At 42.0% G+C, this 23923-nt stretch overlaps 1 protein-coding gene across 2 annotated transcripts in view; it reads left to right on the forward strand.

The window, feature by feature from the left end:
- The first annotated feature begins 1098 nt into the window (after nucleotides 1–1098).
- Nucleotides 1099–23923, forward strand: part of septin8a (septin 8a) — a 31847-nt gene continuing 9022 nt past the window's right edge. Inside the window, exons 1-6 of one of the 2 annotated variants that reach the window (XM_030100469.1) lie at nucleotides 1099–1250; nucleotides 11069–11183; nucleotides 11341–11536; nucleotides 14148–14334; nucleotides 19343–19504; nucleotides 19989–20085. In XM_030100469.1, the coding sequence (XP_029956329.1) occupies nucleotides 1221–1250; nucleotides 11069–11183; nucleotides 11341–11536; nucleotides 14148–14334; nucleotides 19343–19504; nucleotides 19989–20085 (787 nt within the window). In that variant the 5' untranslated portion in view covers nucleotides 1099–1220. The remainder of the gene's footprint in view (nucleotides 1251–11068; nucleotides 11184–11340; nucleotides 11537–14147; nucleotides 14335–19342; nucleotides 19505–19988; nucleotides 20086–23923) is intronic. The other variant, XM_030100468.1, reaches the window with a different exon arrangement.

The following is a 23923-nucleotide window of genomic DNA, read 5'->3' on the forward strand; positions in this document are numbered from 1 at the left end:
ATTCATATTGTCATGTGATTGCTGAAATGGCTGTTCTAACAGTTATGGTCTGGAGATTAAAGGTGAAACATAATAAACGATATTGAAACAGTTTCATTGTGCATATGATCATATAATCTTGGCCAATAAAGACATGCAGTGTCATGTTTTCAGTGTGTCTTGGAACACTGACAATATCAGAACCAAGAATTCATACTAGGGCATTATCTCTGTACATTCATTTGTCAAGTGTTAAACACTCAAAAAGGCAACGGCAACGGCAACGTTTGAAAGTGCTCATCAGTAATGTTCGGTGAACAATCAGAGAGTAGGTTTTTACAAATCGAGGCCCAGATTTACCTCTACGTCACAGAACGGCGTGCTTGCTGATTGGCTGATCCACATCCTAGTAAACTCAATCTCTGACCTCATTAACCAATTTAAATACTAATGCTTCTTTGTGAGGTGTTTTATCACCTCCACAGCCGACACACATATCCCTCCTTCCCTCCTCTCGTTTCGTCGTCACTCCGGGGAGCTGCTCACTCCTGTCCCGGCTTGCAGCGAGTGCAACATGACATTCCTCTTGGACTGAATGGGAGTTTCTTTAGATGTGGCCATATTGGAAGGGATCTGTCACCGTCGGAGATGAAAAGTAACTTCAAGATCATTCACGCCCCTCCGTGACTGTACGTGTCGCTGTTATGCGTTATATTGAGAACGTTTTGGCACGTATATAAAGTGTAACACTTTGTGTGTTCATGTTTAACTCTAAAATTTGAATGAAATTACGATTTTTTGGGGAGGAAGTCCTCATTTCTATACTCGTAATCGGAAAGGTAGTGCGCATGCGCAAATCAAAGTGGACTCTGTTAATTCTCTAAATCGTCTTTTTCTTTATATCTGCTGGTCAGAGTGACAAGTATAGGTAGTTCCGAAAACGTGACGGAGTTTCTGACTCTCTCAAAGGATCACACTCACAGTCGAAACTGGAAAATTGACTATTATTTTGTGTTATGAACGAAGTCAATGCAAAGCGGCAGTGAATCATCTTGCCACGTGACGGGTGGCCTCCCTTTCCCCTGCTCAGCGGCTGTCCTCCGCCTTCCGTCCCTCTCCTCTCCGCTCTCTCTGCCCGCCTCACTAGTTTTCCAGCAGGCTCGCACGGAGAGACGAGGGCTGCTCCCTTTCGCCTCAGCTCAGTCAGCTCCAGCACACACCGACTCCATACATTCCGCACCATGGCTGCCACGGACGTAGACGTGTTTTCGGTAAGCAAGAAAAAAAAAGAAAAACTGCCACGGCGCACCTTGATTTTTCCTACCTTCTTGTAAATGAAAACATTGCAAGTGCTGAGTAAAAAGTGTGTGTATGCGTGTGTGTGTGTGTGTGTGTGTGTGTGTGTGTGTGAGGGGAGAGCATGTAGCTAAGCCTCCCCCGCTTTTGAAGCCTGGACTGCTCAGTCGAGATGGTGGAAGTGATTTCTGTGATGGTGACTGGCTTTATTCCAGTTAACGCGCTTCTCAGTCCACATTTGTTCCGTTCCTCCTTTGAATGCGTTTATTTGTCATTATTGTTGCGCTTCCGTCCGCCTCGATGGACATATGGGTGTAGCGTATGGCTCCATTAAAGTGTTTACAGATGAAGTAGAAGTAGACACAACACATTCAGGGCAGCTAAACCCTCAAATGCTTCATCACACATAAAATGTTCCCTTTGGATAAAGTGTGGCTGTAACAATCCCCTCCCAGGAAAACGTCTTTCTCGCTCTCCTGTGTCATAATCTTGTATTTACATCTAGAAAGCGTGCCAGCTTTCGCAGCCAGATGCCTAACAAGCTCTCACACATTTGCTCCCCACCATCCAGTAACACAGTAGTAGGTTGGGCATGTCATCCTCGGATGACTGGAATGCTTCTTGCACAAGTTTCATTGAAAGAAAGCAATGCTGTGATCCGTGGTGTAACCCTCTATGTACAGCAGGGTGGTGCAATTACAACCTGGTAGACAGTATTAGACAGTACAGCATTCTAGCAAATGCAAGAAGGGTTTTAAAAGAGAGTGATTAACTTTTTGACAGATGCTTGAAGAGAATCCTGGAATTGGGGAGTAAGCAGTACTGAGTTGCAGGGATAAGGAGATTAGGGACACTCTTTGGGCCACTCCTACCACTTACTGGTGCAATACATGTCTGCAAGGAGAAAGGAAAGGATCCCCCACCAAAAAAACAATAAAAGATGCAGTGGATATTGCACGCTTGGCATTTCCTAAATTAGGACGGCGTCCAAGTTGCGGAGGTAGTTGCAGGCCGGCGATTTCTACAATGTCTCTTTTGGAATACAAAATTAGAGGATTGATTAAGGAGGAAAAATGCTGAGAATGCTGTGTGGCAGGCTGGTGTGAGCTGCAACACAGCTGTCTGATTTCCTGTCTAACTTTGTGAACTAAGTGAGACCACATTGAACAAACTGACACGGACGTTTGCGGAAAGGGAACCCTGTTAATTACTTCAAGCGACTGATGGAGATGTGGTTGGTTGGATTGTTGACCCACGTCGATACTATTCAATTGAGACCGTGGCATAATTTTCAAGGCCGGATTCGCATGTGCCAATCAATTCTTGGCATCTATCCAACAGTGTCTATTGTTTTCACTCATTGATTGCCCTCGGAGTGTGTAACATAATGGGGAGGATGTTCATTTTAATAGTTATGTAATGAAATGCCCTGCAACATAGTTAGCATGTACACAGCTTACTGACCCTGAAGAGAGCAACCTCTCCCGTGAGGCCTGCATGCATAAAATTAACTTGGCTTCATAAAGTGCTTAAAGCAAGGAGACAAGGGATGGATGAGCAATTATAGGGCAAATGAAAAGCAGCAGCCATGCTTGTTTAACTTTGCATTCACTATTGTTGTGAGCCAGTTGCATATATGTATTTTAAGAATTGTGTTGGCGCTTAACACATCCCCAAGTGGGCACAGGCCTTTCCCATGTTGTTCTGGTCAGATTGGAGCTCAGATTTGCTGACTGTGGTGCTGTTAGCTGTATGTTGAACATACAGCCGCTGACTGCCTCGAGGCAAACTTGTCAAAGCTGGCCACATGGACGAGTAATGACAGCCGGGCCTCAGCCTCTGCGCTGATGAGTCAATATCCATCTATAGAATAGGTCAGAGTTCCTCAAAAATGTTGATTGTTCTACATTTCTGAATATTGCTGTGAAAATTGAAGCATTTTGAGGATGTGATGTTCGTTCGTACTATTGTTGTTTGTTCTGGTTGAATCAACGAGTGAGAGTGGATAAAAAAAATTGTGTTCACACCGAGCAGCTGTTGTGTGAGTATATAATGGACTGGAGGCTTCAGTCTGATCCTTGAAGCACGACTCAGTCCGCAGCAATCATGTGCCTTGTTAAGTGCTTCTCTACTACTCCGAGCTGCCAGTCTCAATGCTTCGGTGTGATTTTTTTTTTTCCAGTATTGACAGTAAAAGACTTCATGTGGTTGTCACATTTTTTTCCATGTATAATATTGACCGCATTTATATTTGGTTTGTTCTCTGTGCAATTTGCTTGTTATGAGCAAATTGGAGGCTACCAGAACTCTTGAGTTCAGACTGTTTTGAAACCATTCAGTCAGAAAAGACAGAAATGATTTACTGTTTCAATTATTTTCTCATCCACTTATCCTGAAGTGAGGTCTTACAACTTCTTATCACATATTCCACATTTTTTTCATGTGTGATTAAATCCAGTTCTTGATGTTCTCTTTGCCAGCAGCCTTCAGTAACATGTTTAACTAGTTGAGATGTTGAAACAAGAATGCTTTCAAAATGTCTCGGCGTGCATGAACAGAGTGACTGGCATGTCAGAGAGTGGCGCTAACCCGATCTGGGACAGATTTGTCTCTGATTTTTAAAGATTGTAAATTGTGCATGTTGTGGAAAATCCAGTAATAAGAAGGAAGCAATGTGTTTTCTTTTAGTGAAGAGGAGTGATCTGTACATCTGTCTCATGGAACAGTTTTAGTCTCCAACCTGTCTATTTCGCTAATTTTTGTTTCCTTCCTGTCTGACATAGATGAGTGATGAGGCCGAGCTGTAATGTAGCCATAAAGTGTGTGCGTGTGAGAGGAGAGGGAGAGCAAGTATATTTGAGATGATAAGAAACTACAGACTTAAAAAAACAATCGGATAGCCAACCTGTTCAGATTTGATCTTTCCTCATTCACTGTTAGTGTTGGTCTGGTTTGAGCTTCTCTCCTCATTAAGATTGGTGTACAGGAATTCATAATATGCATAATTACAACAAGAGTCTTGTATGAATAGTAGTGTGGTTTTGCACTTTGTACACGTGGACAGTTTGAAAGAGGGCTACGTCAAATTGAAGTCATGCCTCTGTTAATCATGTTATTCATTGAGAACTTGTGTCATTTTAATGCCAGTCAACGTTCAGCCACTCCAGCTCTTTTTTTGTTGTTGTTGCTAGTTGCAGTGGTCCAGATTGGTTTGTTTGGCAAACGGTGTATGCCATTATTGTACTAACCATTTTTCCGGTTGCTTCTTTGAGTGAATCGGGTGACTCGCAACTATAAAAATACCAAGTCCCAGGAGAATATGAACTTGGACTCATGCCGCTCTGGAGGCTACCAGTGTTGTTGTCCATCGACTCGCGCCTGCAGAAAAACTATTTACTACGGCGGTGGTGGGCATGCAGCCATGCACCGTGGCAGCCTTTCAGAAAAAATTGCGTTGTTTCTCATTTACATAGAGCTGTTCTCAAAAAGTTGATTTGTGGCTCCGAACACCGATGGACACTCAGGACACAATGAAAATTCCTTGTTTTCACTAAAATGCTGTTGTCTTACTGGGACCTCACTTTACCATCTTGTGGTGCAAACTGGAATTACAAGAGTGTCTGGCTGTGCTTGAGATGATTTCATTACAGGTTTTGTTTTTAATTGATGATTCTTTTTAGTTTTCTTTACAGTATATGATTGCATATTTTGAAGGACATGAAGAAGTGCGTTGGGAAACCTTCCAGGCCTTCATCTGACAGGAAGCAGTAGTCAGCAGCCTCCCAGTCTAAACATACTGAGCATGTGTGTGCATTTCTCACTGAGGTTAAGGTCAGCATGTGGACTCCTCTCCACACAGATGCTAAGTTGAATCAAGCCCCCAGTGTCTTGAGGAGCCCCTAAAGTGACAAGTGCACTTTCTTGATTTGTAACAGGCTGAAAGGATGAGTCACATTAAAACCTGCTGAGTACACTTTCTGTAGTAAGAAGTTTCATGTGTTCTTTTCATATAGTGGAATTTAATTTTTAAGATGCCAGACAATAACTTTAGAGCTGAGACATGTGGCTGTGTTATATTAGCTTGAGTCCTTTGGATATTTAAGCATATACGTGTCTTATATGATCCTAGTCCCTAGTTCACATTTCAGGCTTAAATCCAGTTCCTTTCGTACAGGTGTCTGGAAAAAGATGTGAACCCAATAAATAACAGGAAATGACAATTATTTTCAGTAGAAGAAAACCTATTAACATTCAAAAATGACTTTTTACTGTACTGGTAGTCAATTGCTGCACTATCCTGTCTTCATAAACTGTGTGTCCACCCATTGAAATGTCATGAGTTAAGTGTGATTGATTTGATTTACTGTCTTCTAAACCAAAGACAACAGTCTGAGGTTACACATAATAAGTGGCAGCCAGCAAATATTTAGCTTGACAAATAACAAAAAGGAGCTGGTGCTTCATTTTCTCTTGAGCAGCTAATCCTGTTTTTGTCCGAGACATGTCTCGTAAATTCCTTCCTCTTCCAGAGATTATAACGTAAAGAACCATGAGGCAACCAAACTCAAGCAGGCTCACAGTCTTGAATTTAGTAAATCTGAATGATATAGAAGTTAAGTGATGGTAGGGAAGAAAATATAGCACTTGGAAATATAGAATTCTTTATGACTCTACATAAGCTCTTTAATATTTAACACAAAAACGTGACATTCAGGAGAAACCAGTTCAACACAAAGTGCCCCTCCAGTGATTGTAAATATTTGAAGCCTTCCTCCCCGGTGTATTCTTCACACAAACGTGAGCTGCAAAGGTGTGTGTGTGTGTGTGTGTGTTGCCTGTCAGGTGGAGGCTCACTGAGGCAGACACATGCTGCAAACACAAGTCAGATGCAGGTCAGGTGGAGATGGAGGGCAGAAGGCGAGGACTCAGTCAGAGAGAAGAGCGATCCCAGAGATGTTTCTGTGAAACAGATCTCAGCTTTGGCCAGTGTGGATCGTTGTCACACTTTCATTGAAGCACGGGGAACGTGAACGCCGCGGTTGACGTCAGCCTCTCAGCTTGTGAGCCTGTTTGGCTGGTGTCACTCATTATTGTCATGTTTGAAATGCCTCTGTCTGTCACACTGGGTTGCATTAGCAGCATCAGAATGGCGGTGAAGACATCAATAAATATCAGATAGGCAGATGAGCGTTAGTTGCGATATTGACCTGTCATGCAGAATTAAGCATAAAGGTGTGTTTGGTGTTTATTACCAGAGACTGCACAATGAAAACCATCAATCCATCCAGAAACCCAACCCACTGCACATATATTATTATTATAAAATTATTATTATTAAACTGTAAAAACACATTGAGACTTTTCACTTCACTTCAGCTCATTTCTTGCTAAATCACAATGCAGGAGTCAAGCTCTTTTTTAGTTCTGTAGGGCCACATACCGTACATGTGATTTCAATAGAGCTGGACCAGTAAAATGGTGGCTTAATAAACCACCTACAATTGCAACCTGTATTTGTTTTTCTTATTTTTCAAATAAAGAAAGATGAATACATTGTTACTGCCTAACTTAAAATTGCTGCGTGCGTATGCCTTCTTTCATTTTGCAGTACCACCTCGCAGACTAGTTGGGCCCCCTGGGTTGGTTCGAGCGTAAGAGCTGTGTGTTTGTGTCTCTGCTTTAGACTCCAGGTTTTTTTTTTTCCCTCCGATGCGGTCACATTTTTTTAAATTTTTTTTTTCCCTAAACTTAACTGAACAGTGATAAGAATCCTAGTAAATCATCCACACGCGACTGCATGAGGAAGCAGCATGCAACCCCACGGCCCTCCAACTGAAGCAAGTAAACGAGTTTCAGTTACTGTGATGTTAAAAATCTTCTTTGAAGTTGGGATTTTCTTTGTGTTCTGACAGAATGACCCAGCTAGCTGCTATCATTGCGGAATAGCTTGTGTTTTTTTTTTGTGGCTCATTTAGCTTGGAGTCACCTGGGGCCTCTCTCTGAAGCCATTTCCTGTGGGCTTGGCGATACGGTGGCCTGGGAACCGTGTTGTCTCCTCCTCGCCTGGGACAGTTGACCAGAAGCTTCTCATTCCTGTCATACTTTGTGCCGCTGCTCTTCTCTTCTCTAAACTAGCCTGAGTTAGCGAACAAACAGATGCCTCATAGTTTCCTTTACTGCTCTCCGCTTCCAGCTTTACATCCTGTATTTGCTGGTGTTGCTATGCGCTAAATGTTTTAGGAAGTAATAATAAAGACAGATTTATTTTTAGCTTTGCCATGCTTTGGGCATGAGATGTGGTTGGGTTGATGAGTTTCCTAAAATGAGAACGAACTGCGTGAGTGAAAACATGGAAATGACCCGAAGATGCAAGCAATTGTACCTTTCCATTTCAATACACACACAATCATTAAATGCACGACCGAAAATGTTAAACTGACGATTGCTTGTATAACATCTATAAATGATAAAGCCAGAGTTGCCATCGTGACAGGAATCTAGCCAGTGTATTACTTACTAATTCAAATGTTGCAGGTCCGATTATCAAATTGTGAGAGTAAAGCTTGGCTTGACTTCCTGTATTAAAACATTGCCACCTAGCACTCATTTGTCCTCAGTGAAGGCAGCCAGCTTTCGCTGCACAAAACAGTGTTGATTGATGTTGACTTTGGATGTTGACAGGAAGACTCTAAATTGACGTGGAGTGTTTTACATCTTAAGTTCCTGAAAAAGAAATCACAATATAGATCATAGATAATGATAGTTGTTGACGTTCATCCATTTCTGCACTTTCAGGTAGCCATAATTCATTGGTTGTTGCTTTTATGCATGATTGATGCTGCTTTCCACTTACATCAACATTTACGAAATTATTCATTTAAAAAATGGAAATAGAAAGATGTTTTGTTAAAACTTTGGAACAAATTTTCCGTTCACATGTGTTGCTAAACTGACTTAGTGATCTCTTCACCAGTACTTTCTCACTGAAGACAGCCAGGAGTCCAAAGCTTTTGTTTGTACAGAAGTATTTTCACGTTTGTCAATTGCTGCTTTTAGTAGACTAAGAGATCTTAGTGCTGTTTCCCCACAGCCAGTTCAGAACACACACTCGCTCAGAGCCTGGGGAGTGTGTATCCAGGGCTGCAGCTCTGTCTTGTTCAATCTTTAAAGATCATACTGCCAGTCAGGTCTGTGTGCTCACTTTTTGTAGCTCTCAGACCCATCAGCCTCTGATGTCTCTCCCACTCATATGCAAAGATTATCTGCGACTGACAGCAGGATCTGGTTGAGTGTAGGAGGTCAACCCAGAATTATCTCATGAGTCAGAAACCCTGTCAGGTTTCTGAGTTTCATGGTTTGGGGAGTTTGCTACAAAAACAAGGTATTTATGTCCATAGAAGTCTATAGCAGTGACTCTGATGTGAACTTGCCCAGGTGGGCATCAAATGCTCCTCCACCTCACATGTACATTTTCCCGGTTTACTGAGAAGGAAGTTCACCAGAATAATAAAATGTTGTCAGCGTACTGTTGAATGAAGAGTCACATTGCCAAATACATTTTCTATCAGCTTCACATCTGCACAGTCACCACACACACACACACACACACACACACACAAAAATGTTGCTGATGGAAAACGAGCAAACCAGCCCTTATTTATCCTTCCCTGGATAAATAAAGGCTTATATAAATTCTCAACGCGTCTTCTTTTAAATCCAGCTCAAGAATCCAGAAAGTCATTGCACCAGTTTCCTCCCAGGCCCGATACCAGAGTCCACACCCTCCCCCTCCAGTAATCTGATTGAATATTTCTACAAGCTTCACCCAGCAAACAGAATACCACGAGGAGCTCTGAGTTTGCTGATAGATAACAACAAGCAAAGGAGCACCATTGCCTCTGCTTCTTGCCCCAGTAAACTTGATGCCTGAGTGCCTTAGGCTGCTTTCACTACAGGATAGTCTGGGGATTCGGTTTGATAGGGTGGGGGAGCGCCACAAACACCTTCATTTGGTTTGGTTCACTTTCCCACTGCATCTTTTCAGAGACTGATCAAACTGCTGCTGGTTTGGGATGTTCTTCTCCAAAATAAACGCTTGATTTGGAATTAAAAAAACGTAAGCACAAGGAAGAAAATGATCCAGTTCATTGGTTGAAAATAGAAATACATTCTGTTCAGTCTGATTCATACTCTGAGAAACAGAGATTACATGGACCAAACGGTGTGAAAATGTCCAGAGGACTCATTTCCTCGCACCGTGGTGCGAACCAAATAACTCTGGTCCCTTTGAAAACGTGGGTCTCGGTTTACTTGCAAGTGAAATCTGTTGGAGCGTGGCCAATCAATAAGTGGGATTCTCTTATTTTCTGCGATTTTTGATCTCCTAGTCGACATGATTCCAGCAATTAATCGATGACACTCCCGGTCATGTATACTAGGGCAAAGACAATACTGACTGTGATAGAACGCCTCTTTCCTGAAGTTTCACCAAATAGTTCTATAAAGAAACCAGAGTCGTGAAATGAAAGGAGGAAGAACGCTTCTTTTCCTGACTGCTTCACGTTGATACTATTAGAGACAATGTTTAAGCTTTTATAGATTGAAGAATGTGTTGATACAGTGTAATAAACTCACAATACTCGCTGCTGCGCCGCTCTGTATTTTCTTGCTCAGCTCAAGTCAGATTACTCCAGCTGTGCTGCTTGACACATTAAGCCCGACTTCTCTATCTTTGTCTCACACACACACACACACACACACACACACACACACACACACACACACACACACACACACACACACACACACACACACACACACACACACACACTGCTCATCCTTTATTCTGCACTTCAGTCAGGTTTATAAGTCATCTGCTGTGCATTCGGAGCCCGCCTCGCCCTCTCACTTCACTCCAGTATACTTGGGCTGCTTGGTTCAGCCGAGCGCGGCTCGGCTCTCAGTCTGCCCGTGTTGGGTGACATCAGCTTCAAAGTATGCAGCCCTTCGCGGCTGAGCCAGATGAGATCGGGTGGCCCCATTCATCTCAAGGTGCTGTCTGCTCCCGTCCTCTCAGGCTTTGACTCACTCTTTATTGGGATGGGCGAATAAAGGAAAATGCTTACAGCCCAGTAGTCCATCCTATCTGCCACTCTGGATAGCTGTGCATTGATGAAGTTGGTGCAAGTAGGTCTGTAACACTTCATCCCAGATCTATACTGATGATGAAGTGCTCCCGCATGATCTGCACAGTGATTTACTGTCGCGGTGGTGACTGGAAATCACTTTTCGTCTTACTTTAAAGGCTTGAGTTGTTTTTTTTTTTTTTTTTTTTTTTGTTGAACAGTTGTGGTTTTATGCTTATAAAAGCACTATATGATCAGTTTGTATTGGAACTATGACTGTGAACTTACCAAGGATGGGTTTTACTCCCAGCTGATGATATTTCCATTTCCCAAAATGCATGCATAGTAAAGCATTGAAAGGCGTTCTTGTGCCGGTTATGTCTGATGAAGCACATCCTCTCCCTGTGAGCAGATGTCTTGAGTTCCTCATGCTTGTGAAGGATTATTCTTCAAGCCCATCCGTGCTGCTTGCCCTGATTGCTTAGCTCATGCTATAGTAGATGAGTTTCACATCTGCACATTGAACAGAGGCCCTTTGATGTCGAGTTTGAAGAGGAATGTGAGCGCTTCAGTATCTGTGCCATTAGGTCTTTCTGTTCCTTACTAATGTCTTCGCCATGTGTTTTCCTCAGTAAACCAGACTTGTCATGTTGTGCTTCTTTTGACAGAATGAAGAAAAGCGTAACCTCAGTTTAGGTGGCCATGTTGGTTTTGACAGTCTCCCAGACCAACTGGTCAGCAAATCGGTCACACAGGGATTTTGTTTCAACATCCTGTGTGTAGGTGAGTACAAGAGTGACTCCAGGGTGTGTGAGACCTAAGATTATGTGTTTTGTATTGTGTACACTGAGTGGTTAAAAAATTAAACCCTTTTTTTGTTCCTCATTCTTCTTCTTCTTCTTTATGGTTCTCATTCCTCTTTGCCTCTGACCCGCCACAGGGGAGACCGGTATTGGAAAATCGACATTAATGAACACACTCTTTAACACCATGTTCGAGAACGAAGAGGCGAGCCATTACCAGAATGGCGTGTATCTGCGGCCTCGGACGTACGACCTGCAGGAAAGCAACGTCCACCTCAAACTGACGATCGTCGACACTGTCGGCTTTGGTGATCAGATCAACAAAGAGGACAGGTGAGCATGAAGGACAATATCATCACTACTAGTTAGACAGTGACGGAGACGGTGTGCCGATCTGCTGCTCACCAGAACATTAAACCTCTTATGCTCACATCATTTGGCATGCTCACTTTTCGTAACTGTAACTCTGAGACTGCTTCTGATACCTAGAAAATAGAAATGGAGCCTCGAGGGATCCTTTTACCACTAATTACAGTAGATTGAAAAGATTCACCAGCTTGTCACACTTTTGTAGCATGAACTCACATTTCTGTCAGAAACACAGCAATATGACAGAATTTCCGAATATTAAAAGGGAGAAGTGCAAAAAAAAAAACTATTTCTAATTGCGCATTTTTTGGCAATTCAAAAAGCTAAAAAAAATCTTAATATATGCAGTCAAGTGGATGTTTTCTTCTTTTTATACCAACACAATCAATGAGACAATCAACGACTTTTACTGCATCTGGACTGTTTAATAGACACTAATCACACTGTCCCATGACCCACATTATCTTCATCTGCTGCTTATTGGGTTTTCCATGTGCCTCATGCCCAGTGACTGAAAGGTTTTTTTTTTTTTCCTTGTCAGTCTTTGTCCAAATAATGTATTTGCAAAAAGATATTTTCACTCAAGTGCTGTTCAGACATAGATGTGAGAAACAGACACACTAAAATCAGCCCAGACTCCTGCACATTCTTCTTGTCTCTGTAGGATGGAAATAGGACATGTTAGGGGAAAAATAAAGAGGAAATTGTCGATTTTTTTTTTTTTTTTTTTTTTTTTGACATCCAGCTGTGGAATGAAGTGTGCTTGTTGTGGCCCAGCCAGCAAGCAGCACTCTCACGCCCTTTGATAGCAGCTTTCTCTGTAGGCTGAACAAACCAACATGCTGAAGGACAGACCCTGCAGCAGACCGTAAATGCAAACTTGAGGGAGCTTCAAAAGGTCAGACCCGGTGCATTCCACAGGGAAGATTGAAGATAGATGTCTGACAGATGACTGTAAACATGATGTTGGCTTGAGGAGACAGGGTAGATTTTTTGACTCACGTCTCACTCCCAATTATTTTTTATTTTTTTGGTATTGCTGCGTTAAGGCATCCTATTCAAGCCTTTAAGTTGATTGTAACAAGATCAATTATTCACTCGTTACACTGATTTTCCCTCTCCGGTATAGTTGTTGATCATTTCAGTGTGGGGGAAAAAACAAACAAAAAAAAAACATATGTAGGTTTCTGTGCCCCACTAAAAAGTCAAATACATTTTGAAACTTCCACAGCTTGGGGAACATCGCATTTGATGTTTAGGTCACTTTGAAGCACGGTGTGGTTTGTGTGATTTTGTAAAAGTTTCAGTATGCGCTCTCCAGATGTTTGACACTGATCCCGTAATCAGAAACTTAAAAAACTAGACATCACATCAGCTGAAACTGCTGAGGCTGAAGCGGTTGCCCAAATGTGAAAACGTAAACAATGCAGTAGGTGGGGATATTCTAAATGCCTGTGGAAACTGACACTCGTAGACAAATTCCCACTTGTAGACATGTCCAATCTGAAAATACCAAGCCGTAGTGAGATCCCCACTCTAACTGCGGGACTTTTATCTGCGGTGACTAATGAATGCCTTCTCTTAAAATAGACTTGCTTTTCCTGGTCTGCATTTTATCAGATATGTGGCTGCTTTTTCAGCCTCCTCATCGTCTCAAATAAAAGAAGTTACAACTGAACGCTCTGTCGCTTCAAACAAACTTGCTGTGAATGTAACTGGAAACTCGTTTGAACTGACTTCTTAATCCTCCTTGGAGACAGAAGCAAGCTGTAGAGCTATAATTAACAATAGTTTATAACTTCACTGTATCGGTCCGAACATGAGAAGACTTTGATTATAAGACGTACTTCTTTTTAAAAGGCTGATATATAAGGAAAGATGCGCTCACGGTCACAAAGTGCAGCTCACCACTCTGTCACTTTGCTAATACAGTAGAAATACAGTTTTTAGTGCATTTTAATGGTTTGCTGAACTGTTCATCTCATGATTGGTAAAACGGTTCCAAACCTTCTTCAGATACCCTTGTATGTCTTCATGGTGAATTTTATTTGGTTAATTTTTAATCCACATTCTGGTAATTCAGGTGAATTCATACCAGGAAAATAAGCCGTTTTGTGTAAAAAGGTTCCTGGTGGTTTCATTGAGTTTGATGAAAATCATAATGGGTTTTCTGCATTATCACAACAAAGCAGGGAACAAAAGTGTCTATCAACACAGTGCTTTTCAAGTAAAATACAGTTGTTTTCATACTAGGTTTTTTTATGCTTTTCATTGATTTACTGGTGGCACTAAGGCTTTAAAGGCAGCCGCAGCTGTGTCGGACAGCACGGGATGTTTTACAGCCACGGTGATTTGTTTCTACTGCGCTCACTAAGCTGAACAGCTCTAAGCTGAGACCTTGGCTTCCAGTCAGATCACACAGTTACAGAAAACATAACCGTCTCAGTTTTTTTTCACCGGTGGCATGTCCATGTTTGTCTTTATATTCATTACCTTTTCAAGAGGACGAAGATAAATATTTAGCTTTTTGCACTCAGGACTGGAACGCTAACAGTTCCTCTTTCTCTCCCCTCAGTTACAAGCCCATCGTTGACTACATCGACACCCAGTTTGAAAACTATCTCCAGGAAGAGCTGAAGATCAAACGCTCGCTCTTTAACTACCACGACACCAGGATCCACATCTGCCTTTATTTCATCGCGCCGACAGGACACTCTCTCAAGTCTCTGGACCTCGTCACGATGAAAAAACTGGACAGCAAGGTACACACAAGTAACACTAACACACACGCACTCGCGCTCGCACACTCTTGTTTTTGTTATATCTGCTTTGCTGAAATTTGACCTCCTTTGTGTTGTGAATTTGTGATATGTGGTGATTCTTGACCTTTCTACCAGGGCGTGTGCACTCTTGTGTTACCAGGATGAAAACTAAGAAAGTTCAATTTAGCTGTGTTGTGCAGGATTTCAAAGAAAGATCACATGATATTCATTGAAGTGGATACATTTAACAGTTTTTAATGTTTATATTTGGGATTTTATGGAAGTTTCACTCAGTAGATTTCAACATGTTGTATTTTTCTAGGAAAGCATATGTAGAAAGAAACTTATGAGATATTCCACAATTATCATCCATAAATATTAATATACTCTCAGAATTTATCTAATTTGTAAATGTATCTACACCGTGCTTAAAAAGCCCAGTTTGACATATTTGCAGCTTACATGTTAGTTGTCTGACAGAGAGCTGAATGCCGATCAATAGTGACATTTCAAAACATTGATTTGAGATTTTTTTGATTGCTCTTGTGGGAGTATTACCACTCACGTTATCGGTTTGTTTATATCCAATGGAAACATGTCAGTGCAGTAAACACACTCACTCCTCCTCTCAATGACATTTGGAGCGTGAAATAAAAAAAAGAGGACTGACACTTTAGAGAAGTGGAGTGTTATCAAAATTCTGCAAGTGTATTGTTTTTATGTTGAAGTCGAATTGGGTAAAATTTTTATTTCTTCATTTTTTTGTCAGTCAGCTGGTCTTTTTAATAAATAGTTATCTTCCTTCTATTTGATCAGTTCTGTTTTCTCATTTTGTTTCCAATTAAGTTACCCAAAAAATATTTTTTGCTTGTTATCCAAAAAGACATGTATTTATAAATTCATAACACTCGTCACAGGTTATGTTGCAAATTACTTTTGGATTTCTGATTTTAAATCATTATCATGTGGAAATACGAAAGTTAAAACTTTCACATAGCACGGAATAGAAGCTGAAATGCGTTATTTATAATTTGTGTTCAGCTTCATATGACCTCATTTAACTCAACAACAAACTTTGTGACGTTTTATGTTGGGAAATAGATATTTATTAGATCAATAAATATCATACATTTTTCTATGTCTTGAGTTTTGGCATCTACAACCCAGCAATTGAAGAGTGCTTCATATTGGAAGTGACTCCTTTATAAGGCTCCGTAATGAAATTATGTCAGATCATTTGAATTGATTTATGACGTCTCCCTGAAGGGTTTCATTGACTCCCTCACACGCTACTTCACTGTACATAACTTCTCAAAACACCGCTGTGGAGACAAAACTGATAAATCAGCTCTGTTTGTTTTTGATGATACTCTGGTAATAAGTCCAGAACAAACCAGATGGTCGACTTGTGACCGAAACCTGGTGGCTCACCTCTGCCAACCGTCAACGTATGTTCACACACCTCTGCCAAATGTCTCCTTATGCCATTCAACACAATGACCACATTCATCACGGGCTATTAGAGCTTAAGAAAACACTGTTTTTCATTGTGTTTCCTCTCTGTTTGGCAAAGTACTTAAAAATGTGTCTTTTTTTTTTTTGCCATTTAATTGCCTGTCTGACTGGAAGGTCAGGGTTCAAATCCGCTGTTCACAGAATCTCACTAAAGGTTGTGTCAGGAAGGGAAAATAATGTGAATCTTGTGCCAAGTCAAACATGAGTATCACTATCTGCTGTGGCCACCCTGCAGGGGAGGAGAAGGATAATCCAGCCTCCCATCTTCTGTACCGCTTTATCAAATTCAGAGTCAGAGGGCATCAATCTCAGCTGACGATGGACGACTGCAGCGTATGCCTGTGGCAGCTCGCCAGAGCAAACACACAGTTTTGATACTGATGTCAATAACCAGAATGATGTTGTGACACGAGAAAGCACCGAGACAAACTTCAGAGAGGACACAGATCCAAAACGAGGACTTGCCTTGCAGTGGGACTGACCGCTGACCGCTGAGTCTCTTTGCTGTCTTCAGCAGCCAACATGACGATCAAAACCTGGCACGCTTCATGTGCCAACTGTCTCCTGACACCGTCCAAACCACCGCAGCGTACGCAGCCAAATCTCTGCGCCCTTTGGTTTTATGCAAGTCGCGATAAGTTAAATCTATTATCTTTATCCCAAAATAGAGAAGGAGCTCCCATAAGAGCAGATCAGTTCACATGAACAGCTTTTTTTTTTGTTATCAGAGATGATTCACTTACTGTCAAGCCTCTTTTATTTGTGCAGCATGTCAAGTATAAAACAAGAGATTTTCTTCTTCTATGATTTCCAGTATTGTGATGCAGCGGTGGACTTGGTTTGTGACCTGAGTGGGTGGCCGTAGTGAGTACCGGTCTGACCTCTGTGGCTCGGTCCCCGGAATCTTTCCACACTGTGCAGCTTGACTACTGTTTGATCTGAAAACAGGCCCGTGTGGAGTGACTACAGTTTAGATGTGACGTTGTTTTGTTTTCTCAGTGCGGATGGACTTCATGCAGTTTCTCAACTTTATCGATAGTCACGCAAGCAAATAAAAAACACAAAGAGAACCTTTTTTTTTTTTTTTTTTTTTTTTTTTACAACTTTCCTGTATTTGTTTCATTTACCTGGTTTCTAGATACAGTATGTGCTGGTTAGGGAAGGAGACACTCCTGGGTTTCCACTAGCTCAGACAAAGACCCAGGAAAGTGATGAATGAATGCAGGCTTTGACTAATAATCATTCTCAGTGTTCTCCATAAACAGTTTTCTGTTTTCCGCTTGAATAGATTCTAAAATTGTCAGACAGCAAAGTGACAGCTTCTGCTTTTTATTTTGTTCTAACCTTAAGTCCACAATCACAGAGGAAATTTACAAACTGTCACATTTCAGAGCCTGACAGCAGTTGTTAGATTACTTTACTGGCTCAGTGACGGAAATGAAAATATTGCTGATTCATTTATCACAATCAACTGATTGCTTCGGCGACGGCAACAACATCCATCGCCACGTTTCAGCTTCCCCTGCAGAGCTATACGCATGTCATGGCGAGCACCGCTGTGTGTAATTATCGAGTTTTATCTGGAAACTGAAGATAAATGAACAGAGCCGCCCTGTCTGCCAGATGGTCCTGTCACAGGAAAAAAGCAGGGAAACGGACCAGAAGCAGCATTTCCCTCAGTCTGTGGATTCTGCTGTCAAGACCAGACAATGGTGTTTTTCTTGTAAACGGGGTTGGAATCACCCCTCCCTGCAGATGGTGGGTGAAAACGCAGCAATTGGAAGAAAGATAAGAGTCTAAAGAGGTGTCCCTTTGTTTTAAATTAGATTTTTTTTTTTATTCGGGGTAATACATTCAAGTGAATTATAAACTATTAGGGCATAATTGATTCTGGCCAATAATTTTAAACTGTCTATTGAGTTGTCTAATATGTTGCAAACAGTAATGTCACTTGGTTTTTGTAAATTAAATTGAATGAGAGTTTTAATGGTGATACTACAATAACCAGCCACATGTTAATCTACTAAAAACAATAAACTGGCTGTTGTAGTTTGCCGTATGTTTGTGGACAATCGGCAAACGGAGCTGCTTTAACCCTTTCAGACCTTTACACTCAAAAACCAATCAACAAAATTTTCTGTTATCAGAAAAGTTTGTAGAATTAACTGTAGAACTGTAGAGTAACTGCAGAATTTAAATAAAAATGTCTAAAGTATTAAATAATGTAGAAGAAAAAAAATCTTATTTGTAACTCCTGAAGTGGTGTGAGAATCATCATATTTGTGCCTTTTCGTAGCATTGAAGTAATCCCCGTAAAGGTTCTTGAAGACATGTCATGGTGTTTGGTTGTTGGTTTTAAAATGAAAGCAGTGTTAAGAAATCTGCAAAATTACTGACTCTAACAAAATCGTGCTTCCTATTTATGCTTCCTGTTCATGCTCAACTTGTCAACTTTAGTCACAGAAACAGATTTGTTTATCTTGTAAATACAACATGAAAGAAAATGTTTTCCGTTCACTGTATGAGTATTTTTTGGCTCAGTCTGTGTTCATATTTAACCTGTGGGAGGTGAAAGTATTACCAATCACAAATACCATCTTTTCCTTTAGATTCATTCTCCTCCATGTGAACCAGTGTAATGTGATTACAGCTGGTGTTTCTCGTTCCTCAGAACAAGCATGAAGAAGTACGTGAGAGTGGTCTTTGGTCAGCTGGGGTTTCCCAGCTGTGGGAAGCAGACTTATATCACCGCCCCCTTCTTATCCAGTGACCGTGTCCAGACGCCTGGCGTTCACATCCTTCAGTGGCCATACAAGGCTCATGCTAGCTCTGGACAGCGACTCGTGATCTCAGTTTGTTAAGAGAGGGTTAAGAGCCGATAAAAGCCACCCTACTGAAAATTAATGATCCAATAGTGTCTAATGAGGTTCTAATTTGGCTCCTAACAAGCTCTGATTTTTCCTCAGAGGCACTCTGAGGAATTGATGAGTGAATCTGTGGGAGTTCGCCCCATCTTCCTGGTTAATGCAGCCGTACAGAGGAATGTTTATCCCTGCACATCTGCTGCTGATTGTACATCGAGTGTCGTTTGTTTTCATAATCACTGTTTGTTTTGCATATCTGTCAGGGTTCTGACGGAGCTCATTCGCCACTCGGGTTGGCTGCATACGAGTCTATATGCTCCCCTGGCCTCTTTTAACCTGCGTGTGTTTAATGTAGCTTCCTGTGTTTACAGTGTTTGTTCATGATCTGCTGACAAAGGGAGGCTAAGAGCCGTAATCTGTAAAGCACTTGGTTCTTTTTGCTTCTTCTCTCAGTGTATTACTCCTGACGGGTACATTTTGTCCTGTCAGCATTTATCACCATCAGTTGTTCCAACTACTCTGAACCAAAACCACGACTTAGCAGATTTCATGTTTTCATGTGTACAAAGCTCCGTGTTTCTAATCCTCCTGCCCCGACTGTTTTTCTCCGCTTTTTTTCCCCCCCTAAGGTCAACATAATTCCCATCATTGCCAAAGCGGACACAATCTCCAAGAGCGAACTCCATAAATTCAAAATAAAGATCATGAGCGAGCTGGTGAGCAACGGCGTCCAGATATATCAATTCCCAACAGACGACGAAACCGTCAGTGAGATCAATTCCTCCATGAATGTAAGTGCAATTTCTGGAAAAGATGATGATGCTTCACTGTGTTGGTGTTGGTGTGTGTGTGTGTGTGTGTGTGTTTAATCGCCTCAACAAAATTGGGCCCTCAGCCCCAGCTGAGCCACATGTTCGACTTCAAACGGAGATCTGGTGCAGCTCGTGTGTAAACGCGGTCACACTCGGCTCTGGTGTGGTCTGCTTGTGAAAGATAAGAGGGGGTGAACACAGTGAAAGGAGTTTTATATGAAATCACGGTAATTTTGGTTGTTTCATTAAACCCGACACAACAAGCTCGTTAAGTTAAGCTTGGAAAGTGTTAGTTTGCTTTAAAGGAAAAAAAACACTCGCATGACGTAATGAAGACTTGAATAAAGTGTGACCCAAAAGAGTGAAGAAACCCAGAATGAGCCTCAGACCAAACCTCGAGTGAAACCTGATCCTTTTGACTTTTTTTTAACACAACCTTTCTTTTTTTTCTATTTCTTTGCAGGCCCATCTGCCGTTTGCTGTGGTTGGGAGCGTGGAAGAGGTCAAAGTGGGGAACAAAACAGTGCGGGCCAGACAGTACCCCTGGGGTGTTGTGCAAGGTGAGAACGGTTCACGGGAGAGGCAGTCGTGATGTGCATGTTTGTGTTGCTTGAGTAAGCTAATCTGCGGATATTGTGAGGATTCAGGTTAAACTCTTTTCTCCAAAACTCAGTGTGCAGTCACACTGAAGTCAGCAGGAAGAGATTCTACACAGCTCAGTTAGTTTCACCAATCACCACTTTTAGGGTTGTCAGGAGATTTTATCTGTTGTCATGAGTAGATGATATCTTTCACTCAGCCTGAATTTTGAGAGAGTGTGAGTGTGTTTCTGTGTTTGCCCTGGGTTTGTGCCATAGTTGGCTTGGATAAAGCTCTATATAAGTTGGATGGATGGATCGCCTCTCAAACGGTCTCTTTTGTCTGTCATGAAGAGTTTACTCTCTGGGTGGTCTGTTGTTTTTTGAGTGTGTTTCAGAGTGGTTGAGGTGGTGTGGAGCTGAATATGGCAATCGTTGTTTGACTGTTGTTCCACTCCAAGCCATAAGTTCTCACTAAGAAGTAACAACTCAGAGTCCATTCTTTACAGAGCTAATAGAGAAATGAATCAAACTATTGAAAGCGAGCGTTATCGCTGAATAAACACAGAACGGGAGTGATGGTCCTGGACTTGTCTCTTTATGTTGAGGATGTTGTACTCAGCAGCTGAGCCCTCATCAGCAGCCTCAGTGAAAGATGTTTCCTGCTCACGGCGACGTAGCTAGTGCATCCCGCAGCCTTTCCGTTTATTTATACCCCGTTAATGCAGCACGCCCACCACGGCTGCGAGTGTGACTTCATACAGAGTGACATTGCAAGCAAGGGTAGAGATTGTTTTGGGGAGCTGCCAGTACATATCCGCATGCACGCTGGATATGTTTGTTTTTTTTGTCTTATCTTCATGTACTACATGTTTCTCTACATTTTATGTGTGCATGCGTGCTGTCAGTCTGTGTCTTGTTGAGCGGTGGCGTAACTTCTCCAGTCAAGGCCCTTGGGATTTTCATTTCCCACAGCTTATTCCTGTGTGTTTGCCAGTTGACAGTAAACAGTTTGATTTAATAATGTCACACAGAGTTGTGCAGGGAGAGGATTGCTGCTCACATGGGAGGAGAAGTTCTCCCTCCCACCATCTCTCTCCTCGCTCCCTCCTCTTTGGTTTCCCCTCTCTCTATTCCTTCATTATCCACTGACCACTCTTCATTCCCCAACCCTCTGAGGGCACTCGGCGGTTATTTTTAAAGCCTGCCGTGTCTCCCCTCGGGAAAAGATTGCTGCGGACTCCCATCAGTCAGAATGAGGCTGCAGTCCAGTCCTGTAACAGACAGATTGGAGCTGTTTGCAACAACAAAGATCTCAGCTTTACTGTAAGCTCATCCACTTTTGAGGTCTGTGCCCATCACAAAAGATCATTTTTCTCCTTCCTTTGCCAGTCCTCAACAGAATCAACAGGTGGTAGAACATTTGTTAGGGGTGGTAAAATACCGACTGTATAAAATCAATGCACAGGATACAGAAACTACAAAAATATATGTCAGAGTTTTAGTTTTTTAAATGCTGTGCAGTATGTACCAACTCAGAAAACGATGAGCTCTTTAAGCTTGTACATTTATTTTCATTTATTTTTTGCCACAACAGGAGAACAGTAGTAAATGTCCTTCTATCCACTCACAATTACATTATTGTGTTATAAATATGTGTGAAATATTAGACGTGCAGTTACGATGCAGCAATGGTGTCGATACCAATATGATCTGCTGTTATCTAAACATATATGTGTTATTTTTATATCTGACATACGATCCTCTTATTGAGTTTGAAATTCTGATAATCTTAGATTAGATCCATCTCTTTCCCATGCACTTCACTTAGTGTTTCTTAATTGCCACGCTGTCTGCGACTAACCATCTCGTCAACATTTTCCATCTCCGCCTCACGACAAATGTGAGATATAATAAAAGAAACCCATCTCTGCTGAGGCAGGCTTTGCCTTCGCATTGAAGGCTCAGCCTTCATTCAACACACTTTGTCCCAGTGTGAGAGTAGTGAGGCGGACGGGGGACAGAAGTCTGTGTGTTGTACAAGCGACAGGCGACTGAAAGGAGGCTCTGTCAGTGGAAACAGTTTGTGGATGCCAGATGATATATAGACGGGTTATGGTAACCTCTCCAAGAGTCATGAGAAGTTTCCACGGACTTGAAGAAAGACAGAGGAAGGACTGTGCTCTGACAAAAAGAGTAAATTGAAGCGAGCTCGGTTTCTGCCTGTGTGTTTGTGAGTCTATCTTCCCCCAGGATTTCACTGCATTGTTATCTTTGAACTCCAGGCATCTGTGACGTATAGCAGACCCCTGCCATTTCTTCATGTGTTTACATTGTTGTGTACATTTAATGTTTTCGTGCTGCTGTGCTCTTGTGTGCGTCTGTCTTGTGTGTGTGCATCAGAGACGCCCTGTGTTTGGATGTCTTCAGGGTCCAGCGCTGCAGTCAGTAGGAGGGTTGGCCTTCATTCAGCCCTCGGCGGGGGGGCAGGGGGGGCAGTACAGAGAGGATATTAGATGCCAAATGAACAGGCAATTTCAGTAGCCTGCATGCAGCCTCTGAGAAGTGTTCATTTCTTTTTTTAACTCGTGGTCTTCCACGAATGATGTGTGGTTAGCTAGCAAATTAGAGCGAGAAGTGCAACGGAGCGATGTGTGCAGTTGCACGGGGAATCTCGTTCAACGTTTTTGTGACTTTCATCTTGATTTCCAAAACATCAAAATAGCCACGACAAGAAGTAAATAGTTTTTTTGCTGCTATGTTTGGGCCGCTTGGATAGTTTTACAGTGTTACATTTTTTTCATGATTAATTGTTGTTGTCTATCCTGCACTGCTGACAGCTTTCTAATAATCTAACTCCAATTAAGAGCTGAATGTTGCGCTAATTGGGTGTTTTAAATGTCAGTATTGATGTCTTTACATTGTGAAAGCTCACAGCTGGCGGTGTCGTTTCAGCATAGATCCTTTTTCCCCAGCACTGCTGCCTCCCCAGGGGTTAATGACGGTACCTGAATGCCGCGTGCCTTCATTCTGCACGTGCCTTCAGTTTGCATCGGCATCTTGTTTTAGTTCAGAGGCCACATGCAACCCACTTTCAACTCATTAGGGGTCGAGTAACCCATGAAGGCCGGCAAATTTCCTCTAAAATACCAAGAAAAACTGGACATTTTGGCAGGGGGGGGTGTGACATTTATTGAAGCTGAAATCCTTCTTGGCACTGTGCTTCTCTCCAGGACTGATGCTGGCAAAAGCCTGTTGCTTCCTTGGCTGCATTGCTCCTAACACTATTTTAGGAGCAATCAGGTAGCTAGATGATGATTGATTGTCTTCCAAGTCTCTGCTATTCCTAAATAGTCTACTTGGGTGAACATAACCCATCATTTACTTTTATAGCATACTGAGTCATCCAGCAAGCTGGATTGGATGTCCGTCAGCAGCGGATGTTTTACTCTGCTGCTTTGGAGATTTCTCCTGTTGTTTCCACCAGGTAAACAACATGGCGTCTTTAATGAGTGGTCCTGCGATGCAGCTTTTTCCAACGCAGCTGCTCTTAGTTGTTGCTCCAGTTTGTTGGCACTCAGCAGGAGTTTGCTTTCCATTGAGCTAATTGCTGGTGATTGAGCGTGTAAAATAATTACCAGTTTTCCAAGTTTCCGGATTGAATGTTATATTGAATTGGTGAATGCAGGGGAAATGTGGTTAAGGAGAAAAATTTTAAAGCCTGAGTGATTTATTTTTCTTTATGAGACCATTGCAGAAAGGAAGCCAGCAGGGTTGATTTTAGCTGCAGGGCGTCTGCAGGTCTTTAAAGGTGGGAGGT

Source organism: Salarias fasciatus, chromosome 10 (genome assembly GCF_902148845.1).
Source record: "Salarias fasciatus chromosome 10, fSalaFa1.1, whole genome shotgun sequence".
NCBI classification, from domain to species: domain Eukaryota; kingdom Metazoa; phylum Chordata; class Actinopteri; order Blenniiformes; family Blenniidae; genus Salarias; species Salarias fasciatus.